The sequence below is a fragment of the Diaporthe batatas genome (assembly GCF_019321695.1).
Source record: "Diaporthe batatas strain CRI 302-4 chromosome Unknown Contig00004, whole genome shotgun sequence".
Taxonomy (NCBI): domain Eukaryota; kingdom Fungi; phylum Ascomycota; class Sordariomycetes; order Diaporthales; family Diaporthaceae; genus Diaporthe; species Diaporthe batatas.
In genome coordinates this window covers 2,887,889-2,902,368 of record NW_025408551.1, presented here as the reverse complement: position 1 = coordinate 2,902,368, position 14,480 = coordinate 2,887,889, and the positions used below count along the sequence as shown (strand labels likewise).

The window sequence follows — 14,480 nt, the reverse complement described above, 5'->3', positions numbered from 1 at the left end:
ATGCTCTGGACAGCAGCAGCGCTCCTTCTCCTCCCTCTCACGGGCGCCGTCGGGAGCAGGCTCCAGGCCCTTGCTCGTGATGCACCGGCCCCAACCCTGCCGGACAGGAAGCCCTTTGGCTTTGCCTCAATGGTGACTGGCGGTGGCGCCCCCACTCCGAACAACACGTATGTGGTCGACAACATGGTGGACCTCCGCACGGCTTTGAAGTTGGAAACGCCGCGGACCATCTACGTCAAGGGCGAGCTCAAGGGCAGCGAGATCAATGAGACTACCACTGGTGATTGCCAGTTCTACATTGACTCGAGTCGGGTGCCGAACTTCAACTTCACGCTCTACATCATGGCCTTGAACTCGACATACACCGATGCCGTCAAGGCTGCTGAGGCGGCGGGCGAGGAGTTCGAGGGCAAGAATGCGACGGAATATCTCAATCTGCTGAACAAGCAGAATGTAAGCCAGAAACTGCAAACGTAACGACTCACTTCATGGATCACCACACTGACGTTGCCCAGGGATGGAGGGGCCAAGCCCAGAACGTCCAGAAAAGCTGGGAGTCCATCGACGCAAAGGGCGACCTGACGCTGGTCGGCTGGGACTCGGGCGGGTACCTCAACGGCGTGAGCCTCAACTTCAACACGCAGTCAAACATCATCATCCGCAACCTCCGCATCTCCCCGCCCCGGGACTGCTTCCCGTCCCCGGAGACCTACCCCTCGAGCTGGAACGCGCGGTACGACGCCATCTCCTTTGTGACGACCACCAACGCCTGGCTCGATGGTAACATCCTCGAGGACGGGCCCGAGGCCGTCGCGCCCGAGCCGTTCCTCTGGGGCTGGCTGGTCGACCGCTACGACGGGCTCTTCGACGTCGAGGACGGCTCGGACAACATCACGTTCAGCCACAACATCATCGCGAACCACCACAAGAGCCTGCTCTGGGGCGGCGGCGAGAAGGAGGGGCCCCGCGACATCGGCAGGATGAGGTTCACCGTCTTCGGGAACCACTTTGTCAACTCGATGAGCCGCAACCCGCTGGTCCGCTTCGGCACCGTCTACATCGCCAACAACGTCTTCTCGAACTACAACAACAGGAGCCCGCTCTACAACGACAACAGCAACACCACAGCAGCACTGGCGGCGGCGGCTCCATCCCAGGGGCGCGCCGAGTACGCCCCCGACTTCCAGTACAACGTGGGGCTCTACAACATGTCGTCCGTGCTCATGTCGGGCAACTACTTTGACCAGACGGGCCAGTTCCCCGACGACGAGACGCGCATCTTCACGTTCAGCAACCTCGCCACGCCCGACAGGCCGGCCACCCTGTGCTCGCCGCCCGACCTGTCCGCCGACGAGATCGCGGCGAACCCGGGGCTCGAGGCCCTCGCCGCCCCCGCCAGCCAGCTGAACGGCAGGGACGTGAACCTGGTGGAGAACGTGGCCGATAAATTCGCGTACTACCTGACGTCCAAGACCGACTCGGTGGAGGGCGGCCTCGTGCAGAGCTGCGCCAAGTTCGGCGGGCAGGCGATGCCGCGGACCTTTGGCTCGGGCTCGGACGTGTTGGCGTACGTTAATGAGAATGCTGGGCAGGTCGGGAGGAACAGGCCTTGATGTCGTGGACGGTGCTTTGCTTCTCCTGGGAGCCTGCAGCGATGAATTCTGAATGTAGAAATTTGATGCCTTTTGTATATAGACTAGACACCAATGTCACATGAATCAAACACCACCCACATGAAAGAAGCCGGTTCTTACTTGTCTAGCTCTGAATTGTTCTGGTCTAAGCCTTTTTGACTCTGCCAGTCTTGTGAAGCTCGAGGCCCCCCTGTAGAGCTCTTCCCATGGGAAAGCCGTCGCTTCTATCTCCTGCCGCAATTCAAATGCAGCTCTATATCTAGGTAGGTAGTTACTCTCCGCTGGGCTGTACCAAAATCTGGCTTAGGGGATTCGGAACGTCGAAACTCGGTGTGTTGTTTCACGTTGAATTCTCCTTTCTAAGCCATGACGACCTTTCTTTGGGATTTCCTCCCAGATACCGCAGTAGAGACTAGTTTGGTGACCGCAGAAAGAACCGAGTAGATCAACCAGATTTGCCCTTGGAAGTATAAAACGTAAACAGGGGGCTATTTTAGGTCGCATGTACTGTTCGTTGAACGAGTGTTTGGCGACTCGAAAAAAGGTGTGTTGGCTGCAGGTGTGAGGCGTGGGGTAAAACTAGGAGTATCAAGTGACTTTGGATGGAGGAGTTGTTTAGTAGGCTTCCACGCTCCCTACTCAGGCATCTCGTCAGGAGCCACACGCAACGTGCAGCGTGCAACGTGCAACCAGCGCCACCAAACAGCACCGCGAACATGCGAACCGACTCAGCTCCCATAACCCCTCCGTTATTACGTCTGCCGTCAGAACTGCGGCGTCGCATTTACTTTAGGGCTGGGCTGGCGCCCGTCGACCGGGACAGGGCGCCCCTCGTTCTCGATCTCCATGGCGACTTCGGCTTCGACTCGGTCAGGCCCGGCTTCCACGGCCTCCTCCTATCCTGCCGCGCCATCTACGACGAGGCGTCTGAGCTTCTCTACTCGCTGAATCGGTTCGTGATCCGGATGCCGCCCGCCAGCCCTTACGCCATGTACATGCCGCAGCACACCGGGCTCGCTCCCCTGCGAGCACTCACCGACTCGTCTCTGGCGTCGTTGAGACACCTCAAGATCGTCCTCAGCGAGGCATCTTGTCACCCGCGAAAGCAGGGTTTGAGCAAGGGGCAATGCTGTGATTACGTTGATCTCCAGAGGGACCCTTGCATTCCTCGACTCCACCCCTGCGGACAGCATGAGCCTGTTGGTCACGACGGCCCCCTGAAGGACTCCAACGCGACGCAGACAGTCCTGGCCGAATGGCAGTCGACGGTCGAATCTTTGTCGGGTCGTGGTGTGAGCCTCGCCAGCCTGGAGCTCTCTCTTGTCTGCGACGTCCAGCCTCACCAGCCGGAGATCGCCAGACTTGCAGTGGCCCCTCTCGCTTCGCTAGCACCGCTGAAAGATTGTCATATCCGCCTCTGCAGGGAACACAGCACTCAAATCCAGGAAATAGCAGACGACGCGGTCCTCAAGGCCCGGGGAATCTCAGCTGCCACCCAGAGCCGAACGGCCCTGAAAGCACCGGGGGCGAGCGGCTCGCCCTCCCGGCTGCTGGCTCTCCCCCGCGAGCTTCGCCTCCGGATACTAGAGTACACAGACCTGATCACGCCGTGGAGGGAGGTCACGTGGAACCGGTGCTCAGCTCAATACTGGGAGAGCAGGACAGGCTGGCGCAACGTGGACGGCATGAGGAGGACCTGCCCGCCCTGGGTTCACCGCGGATGCCAATTCTCGCAATGCTGGATCACCTTTCCCGGGGCGTCAATTGGTTGCTTCTGTCGTGTTGCTCACAGTGCCTCTTCGTCAACCTGTCGGTGCTGGGCTCCCCCGGCGGGACTTTTTCTTATCTGTAGGGACCTCTACCACGATGCCCAGGTCGTCTTCATTTCTGGGAATCGTTTCGTGGTTCACGACTTTGACCCGTTGGTTGTGTGGAAGCACCCTCCTGTGCCTGCTGATGGCGGCTACCCCAACGATCGATTTGCCATTTCCGTATTCCTCAAAGACATCGTCCCGACCGCTTGCTTAAGTCTGCTCCGCTTCGTTGAGATAGTCTTCCCTCCATACCCGCATGACAGCTGGCCCCAGGACGGCGATGACTCTCTTGAAGACTGGATCGACTGTGTCCATCGCTTGAAGTACAACGCCAATCTACCCGCCCTTACCTTGCGTCTATATATGGTAGATACGAGCGAGTTCAGGCCTCAGAGGGACCGGGAGCAATTGACCAAAGATGACGGGCAGAAAGTGCTGAAAGCCTATACGCGGATTCTCGGCCCTATATCTGAGCTGGGAGACCTCGGCCTTGCCAGGTTCTACGCTCATTTCGTTTGGCCTTGGACCTGGACAGAAGCCGTCCAGAGTAGAGTCAGAGAGGGCGACTCGCAATGGCTGCTGCATGAGGAAGCAGCCCTAAAAGAACGGGCGGAACGCTGGGTCATGGGGACTAGGTATAATGCGTTCAATGCGGTCGATGCAGAACCTCAAGAGTCCCTGTGGAGGCTCACTTTCTACAGGGACTGCTGATCATGTACTAGAAACAGACGGTTGGCTGTTGAAGCACGAGGGGCCTTCACCGCTGCGGTCCACATGCAGGTAGGCCCTCTGAGCAACAGCTTGGGTTTCAAATACTGTGTCACATCAATTGATCTGTTTGCACATTCAGTTCTCACTCAGTCAAAGAGATTCATTTTTGCCCAGCAACATGAAGTGCTTCTTGATTCTCTTGATTCAACATGCATGCGGTGTACCAGTAAGGTTAATAACCGCAGCCAAGCCAGGACCCAAAATCCCGGGACTTAGGTTTGTAGGCGCCCAGGTACAGAAGCCCTCGCTCCGGACCACATCAAATCCTGACAGAAAACCTACTTACTTAGGTATCCAAAAAGTTGTCTTGGTTTCAACTCACACATTCATCGTCAAAATACAGCAGAAGAAGTTCGATCATTTGAGCCGACATAAAGCAATGTAGGCATCCATGCTAATGATTGTCGCCTGCCCTTCCTGACTACCAAAATAAGAAGATAATATAATCATAAAGGGTAGAAGGCATCAATCATCAGTATGGATGTCAAAATTGCTTCACTGTTGAACCCCGGGCCGGCAAGCTCTGGATGCTTCCCGGAGCATGTTCTTGGTGCCCAGCACACAACAATTGTCATTGACTGATTAAAGCTGCATCAACTCAAGCAAAAAGTACCAATGATTCCAATCTCAGATCAGTAATCCCTGATGTGATCGTAAATCCCCAGTCTCTTTGAGTCAAATAACCGTGACTCGCCGCACGACAGCCGCTTTTCGAATCGGCTCGTACGGTGGGTGATGCGTATTCCACTTCACCAACTCCCAGTACCCGATTCTGGTGTAAACCTCTTCACCATTTTGTGAGCTCGCACAATCCTCCCCAAAGGTGCTTTTAACCAGCACTATCCCTGCGGCGCTGTTGGGGTCTGGATGTTTACCATTCATGTCCAGCATGCAGCTGCCACCCCGATCCCATGTCCACTCGATAATGGTAAGGCATGTCACCTGCGTTGAAAGGCCAAAATTCGAAACCCGCAGGCACCCTAGGTCAAGATTCATTAAGGTAAACGAATCTTTGAGGCCATGGCCCTTTTCAGGGTGATCCCAGTGGGCCATGCAACCGCCAGGGGAGAGCGGCCTGGACTCATAGGTACTTGGTGTCGTGAAACTGAACGTCGGGCCCTCAAGGGTCACGCGCGACAGGAGGTTCCGAACATGGATGAGAGACACAACGCGGGTGCAGTAGCGGTGACCTGAGAATACCATATACACCCCTTTGCGCTCAGGGATATTCGGGAGTCCGTCGTCGTCTTTTCCTTCTTCCCACGCAGTTGGATTGGGTGAGAGCTCGATCACCTGCGTCCTTTTTTGCAGTGTAAAGTTGCCGCTATCGAAGCCAGGAGCAAAAATAGTAGTCGCCGGTCGTCCAGAAGAACAGACTGGCCACTTGTACGGGACCTGCACCTCGCCCTCGACCGACGCCCAGGAAAGAGTGTTGACATAGCACTCGGCCACAACACATGTTTTTGTGCCCTTGTGGACTACTCTTTGACTGAGTCGTCGTCCCTTGGTGCTGCAAACCCTCCAAAGCAGCAAGGGCAACATAAATGGGACCGGGAGCCCGTCGAAGAAGGATACCCTAACACCACCGCCTCTGTATGCGTTATTGCTGCTAAGGTCAGCTATGTAGGAATTGATACCTTGAAACGCGACGGGTCTGTCCTGTGGCTTCGTCAAGGCCATTCCCGTATACGCACGTATAAACATATCCCATTGCTTTAAGAATCTCCTTGTTTCCGGAAGACCGGTGTCCGGGTCCAGGAGAGTGCACATGCGTGTGAGACCACCGCGGGAAAGACCGTCCCTATTACATGGCTCTCCATTCTCAGTGAGATAGCAATCGTGACATTCCCAACCAATTTCATCCTCATGAAACCTCAATGTGCACGGACTCAAAAGTCTCTCCTGTAATGTCCACGCTCGGGAGAAAAGAGGCTTTTTTTTCTGATTGAAGGAAGACCGCCGAAACAATCCCCTGTAAGAAGCCGTGATCTTTGTAGGCAATTCGAAGTCCTGCAGGACTGTATTGTAGCAGTTAGTAATGTATAGACGATTTGGGATGAGAAGAGATGCGATGTTCAAATGCAATGTGAATGGTGCCGCCTACTCTTCGGATCTCGAAAGCGCAGGAAGCCTTCCTCATCACCTTTGGCGCAGACGGCTGCGATAGTGCAGTAAGAGTTGGCGTATACGAGATGCATCTGAGACGCCTCCCGAGCCCAGTCTTCGACGCTGTCTTGCTTGATACATAGGGTGTCAATCCATATGTATCGCTGTTTTAGCTTCCTGCATACTTTAATTGCGTCCTGGAAGGTTTGCGCCAGTTTCTCCACCGGGACCCCTCGAAGTAGCTCTTGCTCGCTTTCCGATGTGAGTTTATACAGTTCGTTTGATGTTTTCCCCCAGCAGTGACTCAGAGCAAGGTATTGGATGGCAACGGAACTGCGTCCTCGAATGCTAAGTTTTGGATGTTGCATGCCGTCCGAGTTGCCGACATCCAGGAGCCGAGTTGGCCTGAAGATCGTGTTAGATGCCGGATCTTTGGGGTCTTTGTGGCAGCTATGCTCGGCATGGCACGTGGATAGCCACTCTTGTGCGACGCTCAGTACTGCCTCTGAACCGGTATAATGGCTGAGCAGGTGGTGAGCTACCCTTTCCAACTTGGTGGGCATTCGTTGAAGCTCAAGACTGTGGTAACATTCGTCCCGCTTCCTTAGGTCGGAGCGGTGTCCGTGCCAGGCCTGCCCGATGTATAAATCCCACAGTCGCAAGGACATCATCTTCTGAGAGCTAACGAAATATGAACTCTGAACACACTCCCCGTCGCTAGGAGGATCGTTCAGTGGCCACTGAACATAGAGATTACGGTCTATAAATCCAGAACGCAAACAACCAAGACGAGCAGGTGGAAACTCGTCGTCCTTCCAAGTCCAGACGACAACGAGTTTGACTGGTCCAGGGGATGACAAAAGTGATGCACGCCGGAGGTCAGTAACCGCAGTACTACTACCCGTGGGTTCGCTCTCGCTCCGAGGAACCCACTGCTGGCGCAGCGTAGGGGGGAACCGAAGGTCTGACCCCCAGGTAGTAATACTAGTATGCGGATCGCTGATCATGGCACTTAGCTCATGACAGATGACAGTACATAGAGGGCAGCCGTTCCGCGCAGACAAAAGCATTTTCGCGGAAGAGGGCCAGAAGTCGAAATATTCGCGAACCTCCTGTATATGGGACAATCTCTTGGAATTTTCCGATGAATCATTCGGTGTCTCCCGTTCCGGCATGACGGTATCCTCGTCGCAGACACAAGTATTGAGGGCTCTTGATTCTCTGCACATGTGTTGGCAGAAGGAGCAGAACCGATTGATTTGGACAAAGCCGTCAGGGTTGTTGATGGTCTCCTGAGAAAGGAACGTTGATCCAGAAACCGGACGAGGGAGGTCAAGAAGCGCCCTCAGCCACGCGTTTCCGTCCTTCTGAGGCAGTACCAGTATACCATGGTTCTGTACGAGTGTCTCTCCATCGCCGGAGTGTCTTCCGTGTAGTGACGTCTTATCATGTTGCGTCATGCTGCGATATCGATGGGATATCCTCATGGCGACCAAATTATCAAGAAATTCCGGGAACCCCCACAGGGCCCACACCACGTATTTACCATCGAAGTCGTGCAAGTCCCTGAGACGTGTCGTGACTGTCTCAGCCACGGCCTCAACTACTTCAGGCTGCGCACCCGCGAGACGGTGATATACAATATCGATAATAGGCATTCGTTGCGTGCGCAGCTTTCGAGACATGATTTTGGATTTTGATTCGTGGCTTATCCAGATGGCAATACGAACGCGAAAAGATGTTGTCAGTAACTTCCTGTCATGGCCAGCACACAGCTTGATATTGTCTTTCTTCCTAAGGTGTCAGAAAGTCCTACAGCGACTACAGACGGCCCAGGGCGGGGTTTAAATACCTGCATGCGTACCACCGAAACCCCTCACCTGGTGTTACACATCTATCGGAACAGAGTTGCTTCAAAGTGGTTGCACTCGGTTGTTAAATGATGCTCATCTTGAGATTTTGCAAGGTTTCTGGAGACTTTTGAGCACAGAGACCTTCGCCTTGTCCGGGCAACGGAGCCCTGGATGGAAGTGATCAAGCTTTGTCACTTACTCTCGTTTCCGACGATTTGTCCTGGGTCATTTCGTTTCTCCTTCAAATGTTACTTCCAATCGAGCTATCTTAAGACTCGTCACGACCCTAGCATTTTCGTGCGTCTGACCTCGGGGCTTTCACTGGGCGCTGCCTTTGGTGCCATTCTCAACGGCGAGATGCAGGCGGGAGGTAGCATAAAACGACCAAGCGGTATGACCAGGAAGCACAAGGAATGTCATTATATTGACTGCGCAGAATTAACGCGTTAGTCGTGTGTTTAATATGACCCCGTCAAACTAGGCGGACCACTTTTGTGGCTTTCGCAATTCTGTCGCGATATTATATCTTGCAGCAGGCAGATCCTTCGGTATTAATATTTGCATATTACAGTACTATTATGAAGCAGGTAAATCTAATTACTCTTGCTAGCTGTCCCCCCCAGCTTATCCTGCACCGCACCGCCGATACTTCCCTCCGTGGTGAACTGCTTGCCGATAGCTCCGTCCTTGTCAAGAGGCCCTCCGATCTTCTGTGCCGTGCCTCCAATCGCACCGTCCTCTGTAGAAGATGGGCCATCAGCAAGTTGTTCTCATCGCTTCCTGAGGTCTCTAGCTTTGAGGGGAGGGGTTTCAGTAGTACCGGTAAATTGATGGCCAATTGCGCCAGCAGCGTCGAATGCCTTGGGCTTGTCCTGCCCCAGGTGCGCATTGGCTGGTGTCTGCACACTTCCAGACATACCTCCGCTCCCAGTTTGCTTCATCGTGTACTTCTCGGACATTGTGAATTCTGAGTGTCTTCGTGTATTCTTCTGGTCTGTCAAGTTGCGAAGCCGTTGATCGGTGTTACGGAGGAAGCTCTTGTGAGGAAAAGCTGAAGTATAGAGGTCCGACTAATATGGGAGATTAGGTAGTGAGGCATGATGGTAGGTTAAACATGAGCTGTGCATATAAATAGCGTTCACACCGGGTATGTGGAACAATGACGACACCCATGCTCATGACCCGTTGATCGGTCTCAAGGGCTGGTGAGGTCATTGTGACAGTGTACCAATAAGGCGCGGGGGTGAGCACGGCAGCATAGTCCACTGTCGATCAGCCTCAAAGGGCCTAGAAGACACTGAGAATGCAGCTAAACTACGTGCCTAGCGTTTCAGTACTGGCCGTCATTACGCTGACACTTTCGGAAGAGCACGTGACATCGGACTGCCAAAATCGTACGCTGACTGCTTAGAAGTATATGCAGATGATAGAGTAGCCGGCTAGCCCAGCAGGGCTCTCTGAACGTGTTCCGATTCTATGTAGCCTCATCAACCGGACCAGAATTTTCACTATTGAAAAGAACCACCACACGTGCTAATTCGGTTGCAGACAAGACGTGAAGCCCGGGGTTACTCCAAGGGTCCTTGGCAGTAGGCCTCCCAGTGATACCACAGCTGGCAAGGCAACACGTAGTACTACGTGATTCTATCACCTGCCGTCGGGCAACGGGTGTTACCATGTGTCCACCTCAGGGACGTGGTAGATCATCTCGGGGCTACCATCCGTTTCAAAGGTCCTTGGGCCGCAGGAGACCGGCCTCTGCCGGGTTTTATGCTCGACTCGGAATGCTAGGCAGTAACTCATGCTAATCATGGTTAACCATAACTGGCCATTGAGGCACGGCACATGCAACGGGCGCTAGGAGAAAAGAACAGACAAGGCCAACATAGTATCACGATCGCATGACCCAGTCATCATTTGAAATCTCTTCAATGTTGCTAAAGCATCGCTCGACATCCAGTCATAAATAATGACAAAACACGCTGAAGCTACCGAAAGAACAACCAAATAAAAAAAAATAAATAAAAAAAAAAAACTATCGCTAAGACAGAGTGCCCAATCTGGACTCCCACCCCCATTTACCTAGGTAGTCCAACAACAAATAAATCCAGTGGATGCGCTGACAGTCAGCCTAGCAGGCTTCAAGTCCCTACCGGCCAGTTCCAACTTCATCTCGATGCCGATGAGCAGTCACAAGGCGCACGTGCAATGACTTGTAGTGCAAGCCTTCTGCTTCCGAGCAGTGTGTGCACGTGGAAGCCTTTGCTTTTGGGTGAGTGTCGCATGTTGCAGATCAGAGATCGATCGCCTCGCATGGCAAAATCGCCAAAAGTCGAATTGATGAGTCCCCCCTCCCCATCCCCCCAAGATCAGATGTAGAACATGGTGTTCTCCAGCTTCGAGTGCACTGACACAGTGGGGATGGCACCACCACCAGTAGCAACACTGCTCGCGTCGTCCGAGCTCCCTTCGAACAGGTCCGCCATGTACCTGCGCGCCCGCTCGCAGAGGATGTCGGCGTGGTACGCGGGCGTGCAGATGCTGACGGCCTTGGTGGCGCGCGAGTACGAGTAGCAGAGGGCCTGCGTGATGCGCTCGAGCTCGTTGGCCGGCGTGTCCCGGGGGTTGGCCGACTTGAGCGCCTTGGCCCGGGACCGGAAGATCTCGTCGAGCAGCACGACGTAGTGCGCCGGCCGGCCGGTGCCCTGGATCACCGCGTGCGACTGCAGGAAGAAGTCCCACATGCCCTCCTCCGTCACGCCGCTGTCGACGACGGTGCCCTGCTTGCAGTTGCCGCCGCGGTCCATGTCTTTGGTCTGGCTGGGGTAGAAGCGGGTGTGGTGGCGCTTGCCGACGATGATGACGGTGAGCCGCGGCAGGTTCTTTTTGGTAAGATCCGCCGGGTACATCTCCGCGAACGCCTGGCGCAGGCGGGGAACCTCTTCGTCATAGACAGTCTGGTACTGGCCTTCTGAAACACCGTCGCGGTACACGAGGACGTTCTCTGGCAGACTCGCGTGCCTTCCTATGTTGATCCAGTTTTGGAGAGCCTGTTTTAGCATAGATGTGAGGTCGGAAACCATCTCCTGACGTGCCTCGCTCTGTATGCTAAGGCGGCCAGGCCACTGGCCGAAGTGCTTGTCCGTGGATGCCACCATGCCGGCGACAGAGGGTGCGTTGGAGGATGAGCCAGGAGATGGGTGAGTCACATCAATGCCGACAACCATGGTCTTATCATCGTTGAGGAAGGATAAACGTGAGGGCTCGACCATCTGATTGTTACCCCCAAGCTTGAGATTGAACTTGAGGGAAACATTGGCGAAGTATTGGTCCTGTCCTCGTTCACTAGTGAACTTGGATCCAACGACGCAAATGGTATGGATGCCATACTTCGTGTCGCCAAGAGTCTTGATGTAGCTGTACAACTCGGTGTTATCGCTCTTGTCCCTACCAGGGAGGATGACGAGCAGCAGGTCCAGCTTGTCGGCCGCTCCCTTAAACGTCGCATCCAACGCTGGGTCGCTGGGGTACTTCAAGCGAACTTCCTTGCCAGGAAACGCTTTTTGTTGCACCGTCACGCCATTCTTTGTCAATGAAGCGGAGAACCTGGCCACAGTGGCATTGAGGTCGTCCATCGTGTAATTGGGCCGCCTCCCATCCTGGATGGACAGCCACGACCAGGTTTTCAAGTTGCCTGGTTTGTTGAACATGACATTCTCCATGTTCCAGCTACCGAAAGCAACATTGACGGACTTATTATTCTTGTAAAACACCTTGGGCTCCTGCAGCACACGAGCTGGAACGGTGATTAAGCTCTGGCTAGCATTGATGCCGAATTGTGCCTGATTGCCTGTGGTTAGCGATGAATACCACGGAGACCAAGGGGTACGGTTCGGGGACATCTCTCCTCATTCATGAACACTTACCAGAAGAGGATTGGTATCCCTTGACAGACCACCAGTAGAAAGACCATCGTTGACGATAGACATGGCGTTGAGCCAGGGCCCGCGGACAGCAAACCTGATCATGTTTCTGGTCTGATCGCCGCTGAGCTTGGCCATGGCGCTCTGGCCAGGCAACACGATGCAAACCTCGGCGGGCAAGTAGGAAGGGTTCTTATCTGTGCCAACGTTGACGACGGGAAAGTCATCTGAACATGTGAGGTCGTACGTGTTCTTGAAGTGGTCGTAGACACTGATGTAGCGGCCAGCACCAGCGCTAGTAGATGCAGGCTGCGGTCCTGCTGTTGCAGGTGCTTCGGCTTTTCCCTTGGCACCCTTTCCCTTGCCCTTCTTCTTGGGGGCGGCCTGGGATGGCCCGGCACCTGGGACAGAGGACGAAGCTGCGGGAGCTGGGGACCTGTCTTCAAGCCAAAATTCGACGTGCCTTGGTCCAGCAGCGAACTCTCGAACCCTGGGCCGGTTGGGGCCCTGTCCGTCTGATGCCTTTGCCAAACCGAAGATGGTCTTGGCCCGAATGATGACCTCTCCCTTCTTGTTCTTCTTCTCCTTGAGGTGTGTCGTTCGCACGCGGACACGTTTGAGGAACTTCTCTAGGGAGCGCCATCCACTGTGGTCTGGACGAGGGTTATATGCTCCGATCAAATCGATAAGCTTTCCTTCGTTGTAGAAGGCGCCATGGCTGACGTTGACGTTTACGAGGATGCGGTTGGTGGCAGCTCGAACGCTGGTGAAGAAACCACGAAGGGCGGTGAGTCCCCTTCCTAGATCGAGCTTGTCGGCGCGGCCAGTCATGGAAAAGGTCTTGCTGGCGCCAATAGTTGCCACGTTGTTGTTGGACTTGGCCCAGTGCTTGAGGAAGATGTTGAGGGCCTGGATCATCTCCAACTTGCTGTCATATTGGACTGATGGGTTTGTCGAGGTGAGGAAGGCCATCAGGTCGCCAACAGTCAGCGTTTTAGTGTACTTAACACTAACCTTGTATACGGGGGCCTTCTCCTTGGGATCATCCTCCCCCTCAGCTTTGTAAGTAACCTCGATAACCTTTTCCTCTCCTCCCAGGTCCAGTTTCTTGCGAGAAATCAGGGTGGACTTGAAGTCGGTGACCATGTCTCCTCGGCAACTCTCCAGCTCTGGCGACTCGGCGATCAAGAGACGGATCACCTGGGTTCGCTTCTTTCCGGCGACGTCGGGTTTGATCTCAGCGATATCGTACGAGTATAGGGTCAGGTCGGACGGGGGAAGCAGCTCGACGTAGTTGGCGTAGACAGTAATGGCCTGGCCCTCGGTGCCATAACCAGGTCGAGCTGGTAGCAGGGCGGGAGTGTCGAGACTCAGCGAACTCGTGGCGCCCTCGAGAGACTTGCGGGCCTTCTGGCGAGCAGCCTCGACGTTCTTAACCTTGTTGTCGGGGACGGGGGCTCCTCCAGTGGGAGGTGCGTAGACCTGTGGAGGCGGCCGTCCGCCGCGGCCACCTCGGTCACCGCCCCCACGGCCCCGATCGCCACCTCCACGGAACGCGCCGCGATCTCCTCCTCCTCCTCCTCCGCGGTAGCCACCACCACGATCTCCTCCACCACGGTCACCACCACCGCGGTATCCACCACGACCTCCACGGTCGCCTCCTCCACGGGCGGGCGGGAAAGAGCCTCCACGGCTTGGACCGCCGCGAGCAGCGCCATCACCACGTCCTCGTCCTCTTCCACGACCCCTATCAGCCATTTTGGGGGGTGGCAGTGCCTGTCAAAATAGAGTGCAAGGCACACAAGTAGGTGGGCTGGATGTTGAATAGCTCGCAGCACACCTAACTCGAGGCAGCGATAGTCAAGCAAGTGTGTATGATTGTATCAGGCGGCCGTTAAGAACGAAATTATCCAAGCAAGGAAGGATATCTGATGGCATGTGATTAGCATGAGATCCAGCAGTATCATAGCATGGGCGTCGGCACAGCAGGGAACACCGTTGCTGAGCTGGGGTGGGAGAGTCGGTCGACGCACCGGCAGCGGTTGCTTGGACAGCCCCAAAAACCCTGGGGCGAGAGAGCTTTTGCACGTGTAGGTCAGGACCCGCCGATCTGTGGCAGCAAAATAAGGATGGAAATGAGGATGATATGGTAGAGAAACAGACGAGATCGCCGAGGCCCTGAGAAGGATGATGTGGGGGGGTGGAGGTGGTTGTTATGAATGGAGGAAGAGATGGGAGGAAGTGGGAGGAAGTGGGATGAGGACAAGAGATGGATGGGGAAGCAACAGCCCTCATCATGATACGGTGAGGCCTACTGGAGAGCTCACACCTCCTGGAGCTTTGGGAAGGTGGGGAGGGGAGGGGCACTGGCCAAGGCGG

General features: G+C 54.9%; 4 protein-coding genes across 4 annotated transcripts; 2 read left to right on the top strand and 2 right to left on the bottom strand.

Moving 5' to 3' along the window:
• On the top strand, positions 1 to 1,613 carry KVR01_004121 (uncharacterized protein; the record flags this gene model as incomplete). Its single annotated transcript, XM_044793452.1, has 2 exons — positions 1 to 453; positions 516 to 1,613. 2 exons carry the CDS (start codon positions 1 to 3, stop codon positions 1,611 to 1,613), a joined length of 1,551 nt encoding a protein of 516 aa, XP_044646285.1.
• A 737-nt stretch (positions 1,614 to 2,350) lies between these two features.
• On the top strand, positions 2,351 to 4,159 carry KVR01_004019 (uncharacterized protein; the record flags this gene model as incomplete). Its single annotated transcript, XM_044783743.1, has 2 exons — positions 2,351 to 3,393; positions 3,487 to 4,159. The coding sequence occupies 2 exons, from the start codon at positions 2,351 to 2,353 to the stop codon at positions 4,157 to 4,159; spliced, it is 1,716 nt and encodes a 571-aa protein (XP_044646183.1).
• Positions 4,160 to 8,680: 4,521 nt separating this feature from the next.
• Positions 8,681 to 9,365, bottom strand: KVR01_004505 (uncharacterized protein). The gene is made up of 2 exons (XM_044785716.1): positions 8,999 to 9,365; positions 8,681 to 8,917 (listed from the first exon to the last, which is right to left on the bottom strand). Exons 1-2 carry the CDS (start codon positions 9,135 to 9,137, stop codon positions 8,772 to 8,774), a joined length of 285 nt encoding a protein of 94 aa, XP_044646669.1. The 5' UTR covers positions 9,138 to 9,365; the 3' UTR covers positions 8,681 to 8,771.
• Positions 9,366 to 10,089: 724 nt separating this feature from the next.
• On the bottom strand, positions 10,090 to 14,348 carry KVR01_004310 (uncharacterized protein). The gene is made up of 3 exons (XM_044792818.1): positions 14,135 to 14,348; positions 12,105 to 14,029; positions 10,090 to 12,020 (listed from the first exon to the last, which is right to left on the bottom strand). Exons 2-3 carry the CDS (start codon positions 13,857 to 13,859, stop codon positions 10,548 to 10,550), a joined length of 3,228 nt encoding a protein of 1,075 aa, XP_044646474.1. The 5' UTR covers positions 13,860 to 14,029; positions 14,135 to 14,348; the 3' UTR covers positions 10,090 to 10,547.
• Between the last annotated feature and the right edge of the window lie 132 nt (positions 14,349 to 14,480).

What these genes read in the sequence shown, in the direction of transcription:
- KVR01_004505 (XM_044785716.1), bottom strand. Translation starts at nt 9,137, where the DNA reads ATGTCCGAGAAGTACACGATGAAGCAAACTGGGAGCGGAGGTATGTCT. An exon ending in AATTGGCCATCAATTTACCG is followed by an intron (nt 8,918 to 8,998) that starts GTACTACTGAAA and finishes CATCTTCTACAG; the next exon opens with AGGACGGTGCGATTGGAGGC.
- KVR01_004310 (XM_044792818.1), bottom strand. Translation starts at nt 13,859, where the DNA reads ATGGCTGATAGGGGTCGTGGAAGAGGACGAGGACGTGGTGATGGCGCT. An exon ending in GGGATACCAATCCTCTTCTG is followed by an intron (nt 12,021 to 12,104) that starts GTAAGTGTTCAT and finishes ACAGGCAATCAG; the next exon opens with GCACAATTCGGCATCAATGC.